This window comes from Ornithodoros turicata, chromosome 6 (genome assembly GCF_037126465.1).
Source record: "Ornithodoros turicata isolate Travis chromosome 6, ASM3712646v1, whole genome shotgun sequence".
NCBI lineage: Eukaryota > Metazoa > Arthropoda > Arachnida > Ixodida > Argasidae > Ornithodoros > Ornithodoros turicata.
Genome location: NC_088206.1, coordinates 68,087,781 through 68,098,466, shown reverse-complemented (window position 1 = coordinate 68,098,466; position 10,686 = coordinate 68,087,781). Strand labels below are relative to the sequence as shown.

The window sequence follows — 10,686 nt, the reverse complement described above, 5'->3', positions numbered from 1 at the left end:
CGCCGTAGGCTTTGAATCGAGCTATAGGCTAATAGAAGCTCCTTTAAATCACTGCATCGGTGCTAACATTTTCAAACCTATACCCGCTGTACTGCATTGGTAATGGTCAGCCTGCATTACATATCTCACAGAGCAGGCCAAACGTATAAAATGTACGAGATCATACAGACTTGTACCGGTAGCGCACATTGTTGCGCTACTACCGTTTACGCTTAAAATTCTAAGGCGCGGTTCAGCGCAACTGTACCTTGCGGAGTCATAACAAACCAAAAAGAGACAATTTAATCGTGTGTTTTATTTTATCGTGTTATGATTCCGATGTCTCACAACGGTCAAAGTCTTACGAATCACAAACATGCCGGGAGCGCGCACTTATTTTCTGGGGCTTACTAAAAATGACGTCACAGCAGAGACCGGAACCGAAAGCGGACTTCGAAAATCGCTTTTTCTTTTTTTTTTTTTTGTCACAGCGTTGGTTAGTACTGCACTTCTTTTGTGTGCAAAGTAACCTTGGATGCGTAATACAAGTTGTAAAGTATACTTCTATTTTCGTTACGTTGGATTGCCACCCTCTCCCAGTATTATGACAACAGCGCAACATGTCGAGGTACATTTCGGCCATGTTGTTGATCTGCTTGAAAAGCAAGAATGCAGAAGAGCAGTTTTGCGTCACTGTTCTTATTGGACCCAATGATTTATATTATTTATTCTGGTTGCCAGTAGCACTCGTTCCGCCGGTTATCTTATCTCATCTTATCTTTAAAGGCCGATCGTATATTGCAAGCATGACCGAGTTGAACTCGGTACTCTAAGAAGGGGACATGGTGGTTGCTGTAGGCAAGATTTGAAATTGAATGCTCTACTTTTGCGCTTTATCGCAGTCTGCTTTCTTCTGTTACTTTTTTTTTTATCTGTGCAGATACGATTTAAAATAATGTTTTGCACACGCTTTACATTTTCAGTGCGTAACAGTCCTATGCCCAGATTGTAGTTTCTAATCACGATTTCTCATCGAGCATTATTTGTAAAGATCATCTTATCATTCATCACTTTTGTTATCACCGTCACTTACCGAAATAAAGTTTCGTGTGGTTATAAGACGTTGGTGGCTGGAAAGGTGGCAAAAGAGGGGAAGCCGGGTTCCAAGAAAAATGCAGGAGTCGCCCTTAGTAACCATTACAATGTACGGACTCTGACAGGAACAAGCCGAATACGCCGAACAGGTACGCGTTCTTCAACACGATAGGGGAAAATGGTACGGTGCAGAATATTACCGTACTGTAATCCCAAAAACATTGCAAAAGGGCTTAACAAGGATTTCGGGACTAACCTCTCGATATTTTCCAATCCGATCCGATCCGATCCAAACCAAACCAATCCGATCCGATCCGTTCCGTTCCGATCCGATCCGATCCGATCCAACGATCTCGGAGAGCGTTGCGCCGACAAGCGCCAAAATTTCCCAGCAAGCGAGACCAACTCGAGTTGGTCAAGAGGTGGTGGGGTGGTGGTGGTGGTGAGACTGCTTACCATAGTTTCCCACGCATAAGGCGGCCAACGTCACCAATAACGAAGGGGATATTGTTGGTCAAGAGCACAAACCTGTCAACGCTGGTTTGTGCCTAGGGCTAATCACCGTCGGCTAGAGCACGCGATACCTCTTTTCCGTTTCCGCTTCCAGGTCCTTTCGTCCCAGGTCCCCAACGTTGCCCAACGGAGCTGACACCGATGATGCCGACGCCATTGTGTCACTCATTTGTCATTCTGTCAGTAACGATGTTCGCTGAAGTATTACTTTTCACTATTTCGCTTTTTTAAACGTGAGATCATCCAGGAGAAGAAACCCGAGGTTCGTGTATTTAAACAATTACGATTTTATGCATACGCATGGGAACAGACAGAAAAAAAGAAATGCTTTATTGTAACTGTCACAGTGTACAAAACAGGATTATCTTCACCGAGCGAAACGTGCACTATAGACGGTACTAGTACAGTAGAAGTGTTACTCAACGAGCACAGATACAGCACTTACTGATTGGAGCTCGGACACTGTTTCGGGAGAAGGTACAATTCGCAGTATGGTCGTAGAGAGAGCAGAGATCACACAGGGCTCGCGCTAAACGACGCAGACAGAGGGCGCGGAAAGGATGGTTTTGAGTCACTCGGTTGATTAGTCTCGGAAAGCGAGCATAAACAAAATACGCTGGCTCGTGATCAAAAGTGAAACTAACAACCTCCAAGATGCACGACTAAACGTGAAAACTAAAAAAAAAAAAAAAAAATACAAGAAAAGACGAAGAAGAAAAGGAGATCATACCTCGATACTATATCGATACCCATCGCAACAGGACTGCAAAGCCTGACGGCTTAAACGTCGTGACGTAACCATTAAGAGTCCGCCAATCGCGGCCGTGTTTTCGGCGACCGTTGCCATTGAGACGAGCCGCCATAAGCCACATGGTCAGCCATTAGTAGCCACAGGAAGCCTGTGATTGACATCGCCTGCGCCGATTGACTGAAGCAGACGACATCGCGACTCGATCTTTTAGAACACGTTGCAAGAACTCTAAAAAGGAATGACTCCTGGTTGTACATCGCGAGACAAACATGGTCATGATGAACGCTATACGGTTCTCGGTCCATCGGTTAGTTTTGCCTAGCAGTCGCTAACGGCCTCGTAGCCCTTTGCAGCGGTATATGTCTGTCTTCGAGAGGACACACGTCTGCAGACCATTAAAATGCCACTACGGAATAAATCTCGTGTCTTCAGAATCTTAGCCAATTTGCAATCCACGTGTCCCGCGCTGTATTCTGTATTCTCCCGAAATATTGTTTCTCTACGTGACGCTGATGTATCATAAAATTAATTTATAGCTCTGAGAAGCATGACGTCATATAGGGCTCCCACTCTATACCCACGCATCTGGTAACATTGCTCCTCGAAGATAAATTTCACTCTCCTCACTACAGCTGCAGGCAGTCTTCCAACCTAGGGCGGAGAGCGGAGACACGCACCGTTGCTATGATACGGAGTTCATAGCTCTCGGTGACGTCACCTACAATCCGAAACTATAAAGACCTGCAGCTCCTTTGGGACACTCGCGGAAGCTCCTTTTGTTCTCTGACTGGATTTGTGTGTTGCGTACTTGTTCTATGGGCAAGGTTGATTAGAAAAAATAAATATCAGCTTTTAGTCCCTCAGGACACAAAAACTGAAAACAACAACAACAACGACGACAACAACAACAAAACACCCCACCATAGTCTTCGCCTCTCTGTCTACGCCTCACAAATCTTCATGCCCTTCCAAAGCTGCATGACGTCACTGCCCGCCGTCTTCTCCGCGATTCGCTGTTTCATCCTGTCCACCTGCTCTTCTGAGAAATGGTTCCTCCAGTCCCCGACGACTCCCTTGCGGACAAAGTCCCCGGTCATGGGCTTCCTGCTCAGGTATCCCGAAGCCCTGAGGGTGAGCGCTGCCCAACGTGGTAGCTTCTCTCGAGGGGTATCCCAGAGCATTTTGACCTGGAGTTGTCTTTCGTTCCTTGCGGCTTCCTTCATCTTGGAGACGCTCGTCAACTCCAAGATCCTGTCCAGGACGCTGGGGTCTTCGCGAAGGTTTTCGCCGTACTTGTTACCGAGGAAGTCTGCGATCTGTGGAGGTGGGAAGGAATGGTTCTGGTGAATCTGCCGAGTATCGATATTTTCACGGGAGATCGCATTAAAGGGTGAACCGCATGGCACGAAAAACTGGCCGAAAACTGGCCGAACCGAAATCGGGACGGAACTTTTTTCTGTGCATCACCGCATGCTACCGAAATGCACTCCGAATTTCGGCCGAAGACTTCTGGCCTTGGGGAACATCGCCTTTCAACCATCCGGGTCAATGACATAATCCCTGTATTCATAGGAGTAGAAGTCGCACACACACGGCAACAGTCAACCCCATTGCTACGTCATCGTTGCTATGGTTCTCCTTCCGGCTGGATAGCCATTGGTTGCTTCTACTTTTTCGGTTGGCGTCACTTCCCATTTCGGAGGAGAAATCTGGCTTGGCCAGATCGGACCGAATTCGGCACGGAATTCTGTTCTCCGAAAAAAGTTCGGTCCCGAATTCGGTTCGGAAAGAATTCGGACGCTTTTCGGGCCATGCGGTTCACGCTTAACGCCGCGGTGCAACTGACGCCATATGTGATGTACATGTATGGATGGATGTGGACAGAAACGGAGTAATCCGTACTTCTCCTAGAGCAGCAGTACTAGATCTTCTACTTGATGACAACACTGGTCAGTGACTAACACAGTGACACTAATCTGAAATGGCGGCATCAGTGCAAAGGGGACTACGCTACGTAGTTCTACTTGAAGATAAGAGGCACAGCAGTACAGTCATACTGCCCTCTTTAGCAACTTCTCTGGAGCTTCAGTATTGTTCACATGGTACGGCACGTACAGAAAGCAATCTGAACTTAGGAGCGTTTCTATCCAGTATGTATGATAGAGTTTCCGTCGGTGTAAAAGGGCTACCTTCAGAGGTAGTTCATACACCTATCCATAGAAGGTTTCCTGCTTGATGACAGTACACCCAATACCTGTCCATGTTTCCCGACTTGATGACACACACCTATCCAGAGAGGTGGAAGACCACGCTGACCCTGGTCTTCGTTTTAGGGCGCGAGCACTAATATTATTGAAACGCGATGTGGTCAGGCGTCGTGCTTTGTCCCATCTTCCATCTTTCAATAAAGAAATGCACCTATCCATGATTCATTGCTAAAGTCAGCTCATACAGGTAAAGGGAGACCATGTCTGTTAATAGCAGCCCATACAGGTGAATTTACAAATAATCGTTGACACCATATAGCACACCTTGCGCTTCGAAGCGACCGGACAGCAGCAAACATTTCTGAGGTGCCGTCTACCTCATAATCAACACCTGACTTACCTTGAGTATCCAGTGCCTGGTGTCCTTCTTGATGTCTTCGTACGTCAAGAACAGCACATTTTCCTCGTCCTTGTACTTGTACCAGGACAGAAGATGATCGAAGTAATCTCCGAAGTCTACTTCTCCCTTCATAAACATTTCGAAGAACTCGTCGAAAGTCCCGTTCTCAAACTGATACACTGGAAAGTGCCTCGTATGATAATAGAAGGACACACAGCAGTCAAAGGGGTTCCTCGCGACGTAGATGTACTTTGCGTGCTTCGAGAAGCGCTCTGGGTCGAACGGCGTATGCGTCTTTATGGCTGAGGGACAGGGCCTCCTTAAGACCTCTTCTGCTCCTACGCGTTCCAGGAAGGGTGTCTTCAGCGTGAACTCTGTGATGTCCTGTGCCGGAACGCCATTGCTGAAGATGTGGTAGATGATGTGCTGCATCCACGTCGTGCCGCATTTGGGATACGTGGCTATGTACACGTCTTCTGGTCTTGCCTTGTAGGATAAAGAAGAACGGATGATCTCTTCCGGGTAGTGTGTGCTGACCACATAGCATCCGATGCGACGGTAGTAGTGTGGAGGCAGGTTCTCCTTGTGGAAGCTTGGTTTGTCCTGGAAGGGTAGAAGGAGCCGGTGGTAGGTTGTGTTGTTTTTGAATGAAGGTTGAAAGGACACAGAAAAGAGCAGGAGCCCTCTGGTTTGCTGGTAAAGTCACAATATTTTTATACCACGTTTTTTCAATATATAACCCACAAGCTTTATTGAAATAATGCTATGGGATACAGCGCTGAACTGATGCTAGCCAGCACCATATTAATGAGCCTTGTTAGCTGCTAAATTGGTTTAATCCATCTGTCGGCAGAGAACTGGGTCAAGGAAATCGACACCGCTGGGTCGCAGATATCACCATAGCTAGATACGTAGACGACAACCTTATCATCCTCGAAGGGCACCGCGAAGAGGCTATTATTTTGGCCCTGTTCAAACTATAGCCCAGGTCCTCAGTTTAAAAGGGCTTTTAAACTGAGGACCACTGGAGAGATCCCCGACACATCGGGTAGCATCCACTTTCTGGATCTCAAAATCAAAGGGGTTGACAAATTCCTATGAGAATTCGCCCCATCCCCTATCTCTATGGGAGTCCCCAAGCAATCCATAGTTCCCTATCACCGTCGTATCGCACATAAGATTAGAAAAATTGGCGCCCAGCACATTGTTGAAGCGGGGTTCAAGCGCGAGAGCAATCTCTCCGGACTTCCAAAAAGGGGTAAATCGTTCCTCAGGTTGATGCAAGAAGCAGTGCGGGAAAAACTATACGTAGAATGCAAAGCCTGCACAGTATACGAGATTCCCCTCACATGCGGAAAAAGCTATTTTGGACAAACCGTGTATTCGCACGAACGAGATTCCCAAGAATAAGCGGAAGATGCGAAAAACGTCACAGCTTTCTGCTTTCACGTCGTGCTGTGACGTCGTGTCTTCACGTGCACTGCTAACTGTGGGGAATATCCTTGCGACACCGCCAAAAGATATTCCGTAGCAGACGACAGGAAAAGATGCATACGGCGTCGTCTGCTTGGTGTCGTCTGCTAAGCGCGAAGTACGCCACTGCTGATATTTCGGCACCGTTTGAATGCTCAACGTAACACATGGCGAACCGCGGCTCTGTGGGCAGCCTTTTTTGTTTTTTCTTCCATTAGAATCTTCCGTGAAGGTGCTATGAATACACGGAAACGTGCCGGCGCGTGAACCACAGATCGCGTGATCACACCAACTCGATCAGAAACGGCCTGCAAACTCCCCTGGGTATCTTTTCATCCGGGAGACAGTGTCTCGTCCTTTCACAGAAAGAACAGAGGCCGAGAAATCCTAGTAGCAATTCGCATCAGAGAAGCATGGCCATTGTGCATAAGCTCAACCGTCGGTCGAACTGTCCAAGAGGGAAGTTGAGTTGTTGTTAGGCCAGGTTTCAAGACAAAACGACATCTCCCCTCCCCCACCTCATGAGCCGCCCCCGCCGCGTCTAAAATAAACCTCGGACCTCAGTTGTTAGAAAGTGGTTTTATGTGGTTCCGTCATTTTTCCGCACCATCTCTACGTTTAATCCAAACCAACTCGCTCGCGTCAGTGCTCTCTAATTCAGTACGTAAGCAACGTTCCTCACCACTTCCGGCATTTTTCGGAATCAATCCGATGCAGATCGACGTTGGCAGACGACAGCGGTGAGCACCGAGCGATAGCAGACGACGGATGTGACTTGCCTGGAGAGCCGAGTGTCAGCGAACTTATATCTTTTCTGCATGCCGGCCAAGGTACCACGTGCATGTGTGACGCTTTCCAGGAAATCCAGGTTAGGGACATAGCTAAGTGCCGCGAACCGGCGGAATAACCCTTTGGGAATTAATCGGAACGCGATTATGCCGTCTGTTTGGATAATTGGTTCATGTAATAGCTGGCTATCGAGTTGTGCGAATCGATGCAAGCAGGAGATGTTCACGTGATATTGCAGTCTTCGTTTTTTTCTGGTGTATACAGAGCGAAAGGATGGAGTGCTCTGGATCACAGCCACGGTTACCTGCGTACTATTTTGGTTCGGGTTTTGAGTCGGTCTTGCGGTGCGTGTGATATTGCACCGTGCTCTATATGCGCGGAGCGTTGCAGCGGATACCCCTTCTCACATGAGGGCTCTTCATTAATTCAGTATTTCGAAGCATGTAACGGGTAGTGAAGAGTAACATTGATCAGATGGAAGCAATCATGCGTTACGACTAATATTACCATTATTCATCGTCACGTTTGTTCATGCCAAATCCACCCACTCGATGACGTCATGGAAAAGAAATGCGCAGTCCAAGTTACCTAAATATATAACTCGTGTTCGTCGCACATGATGTACACCAACGTGGTCAATCACTTTGAAACATCACGTAACATTCCGAGAACAACATAGCAACTGTATTTCGATCGGGGTGTTTAATCGCAGTTATTTATTTATTTATTTATTGTGGTGCTCCAAGGGCCTTGCGGCATTACATGGAGAAAGCATAACTGCAATGAAAATGATTACAGAACAGCCACAAAAAAAAAAAAAAGAGAGAGAGAAAAAAGACAAGAAACAGAAAATGGATTCACGCAGCGTTCCATAACTGCGTTGACATTAACTGACTAACATGACTGCGTGACACAACTGAATAACATTAACACTGCAACGAAACTGATATCAGAACAGTAAAAAAAAAAAAAACCCATAAAAGAAACAGAAAATGGATTAACACAGCATTGCATAACTGCATTGACATTAACTGACTGATAGAAGTGACTAACATTAACATTGCAACGAAAATGATAACGGAACAGTAACAAAAAAAGAAACAAACAAGGAACGGATTAACACAGGAAAAGAGTAATACGAGGAAGTTACATCTAGAAAATGTATTATTTGTACAGGACATGAATTGCAACGTAACATGAAACAGCATCACACCACCCCGCAACAAGAAAAAAAAGTAAAGCAACAAAGTAAACCTCGGAGAAGCAGCGACTGCGTTGCACAGAGAGATAGAGAGAGTGGAGCCTTGAGCTTGATATTGAACTATGAGCCAGACGATAGGGGACGGACAAAGCTCGAACGGAGTCTCGCTATTGCATCGTCATCGGTCACCTCTCACGCTATGCTTCGTTGCTTCGCGTTTTTAACGGGTCTGCGCAAAATATACTTTCAACTCTGCCTCACTCCTCTTTATTCTTGGTAAGCGATTGGCGAAAAAAGAAAAAAAAAAAGAAAGAAAAAAGATACAGGTCCGCCCCGAGCAGTTGTGGGAAGAGATAGATAGGTAGATAGATAGATAGGTAGGTAGGTAGATAGGTAGGTAGGGGTAGGTATGGGGGTATGTAGGTAGGTGGGTAGGTGGGTGGGTAGGTAGGTAGATAGATAGATAGATAGTTGTAGATAGGATAGGATATAGGATAGGATAGGATATAGAGAGTCACATTGGCACAGAGATGATTTTTGTCGGTGCTTTTCTCAGATTTCACCAGTGGTTGATTGATTGAGTGGTTGGCTTAGTTAAACCAGTTGGTGAACGTTATTTCTGTCTGTTTGCCGCAAGAGTGTCTGTTATGTTGTTGTCTAATTTTGGTTTTGTTTTATTGTTGATTTTTATGCCATAACTTAAAAAAGGGGTTTTTAAGTTATGCCATAACTTAAAAACGGGGTTTTTAAGTTATGAGTCTATACCACCAGCTCGCTCGCTACATCTCTATCCTCTTGTGTGCCATATTACGGCTCCAGTAATCGACGCCTTCAGAAAATCACAGAGAGCTTAGTGCCGCTTTGGACTCTGGGAACTTGCTGTTTAACAAAGGTGGAGAAGGTCTCCAAGCTGTTTCGATTCCATCTCTCTCGGCCGATTATTCAAGAGGAGTGAAGGTCAGCGAAAACGAATCGTGAAGGACAGTTCATTCCGGTAATCTCCCAGATAATTAATTCCGGTAATCTCTTGTTAAGGCTGGTGGCAATCACCGGATATGCGTTGATCTGAACCGTTTCAATCAAGTTGTGAAGTTGAGAATGACACACTCTACCTTTGGTTAAAAACATCCTGGAACAGATTGTCCTAGCGGGAGTCTTCTCGAAACTTGATGTTTCCATCCAGTTAAGCTCACAGAAGAAAGCCGAGAGCTCAGCACGAAAATCGGGAGATTTTCTGAAATCGTCTAATTGTGTATGGGGTCCAATAACGGTTTCATCAATGTCTTTCAGAACAAGATTGAAAACGTCGGAAGCACTATGCCGGATTCGTTTCATCTGCAATTTTGTATAGGATTTTGTGGCCCCTTATCATTCGTTCCATGACGGGACCACGCTTGTTTGTTTCTTTTTAAAATTGGTGCCTCCGGAGACCGGCTAAAGCCTGATTGGCCTAAAAACTTCCTGATCACACTCCCATCGACACTGATGTCAGAAGGACTCTTCAGCACATCGGGTGTCATAGCTGACCCCGAGCGGCTGAGAACGCTGGTGTTTTTGAACGAAAATCTGCATTAATTTAAAAATCTTAGCTGTATTTTCTTGTCTGTCTGTTAACATGGCCCTGGACCGGAGAAGTTTAAAATTAGCATTGTTTTGCTTTTGATTGTTTCTTAGTTTTATGGTATGCATTCAGATTCGATAGTTATGTATTTCCTGCGATCGAGGAACAACATGTTAAACAAATTACATTTAAGAATATATTGGGTATGTTTTCTCCTGAAAGTGAACTGTTATTTAATTAGTTTTTCGTTTAACAAAGATATCAAATTCTGCTTTAGAACGCTTTTGAGTAGAAGTGTTCTTTCCCGTGGCTTTCTAAACCCTTTCTTAAAAAAAATTCCAAAGATTCGAGATTCGTTCCATTTCGAACGAAAACATGCGCTGTTACTGTATGCTTGGTGACAGTATACACTGTATTGTTGCAGTTGTTTGAAGGCTTCAATAATTGGCTAGACTTCTGACCTAATTGGGTTCGATATGCGTAGAAAAATTCCGTTGCTCTCATGACCGTGTTGTTTGGAGTGTTGTTTACCGGGGACCGACGATGAATATGAGACAGAGCCTAGGTCGTGAAGTACCTCTCAGATAAATATATCGACAACTGGGAGACTTGGCCAGGTCAATAGAAGTGACAGCACTGAATGAAACATGTTATATGTATGTTCAACATTCTGCTGCATGGAGTGTCGGCGGAAATTTCTGCATACGAGCACTATAC

General features: G+C 45.5%; 1 protein-coding gene across 1 annotated transcript; it reads right to left on the bottom strand.

The window, feature by feature from the left end:
• Positions 1-1,900: 1,900 nt before the first annotated feature.
• On the bottom strand, positions 1,901-7,206 carry LOC135397162 (sulfotransferase 1C2-like). The gene is made up of 3 exons (XM_064628534.1): positions 7,101-7,206; positions 4,946-5,548; positions 1,901-3,654 (listed from the first exon to the last, which is right to left on the bottom strand). The coding sequence occupies exons 1-3, from the start codon at positions 7,110-7,112 to the stop codon at positions 3,280-3,282; spliced, it is 990 nt and encodes a 329-aa protein (XP_064484604.1). The 5' UTR covers positions 7,113-7,206; the 3' UTR covers positions 1,901-3,279.
• Positions 7,207-10,686: the final 3,480 nt, after the last annotated feature.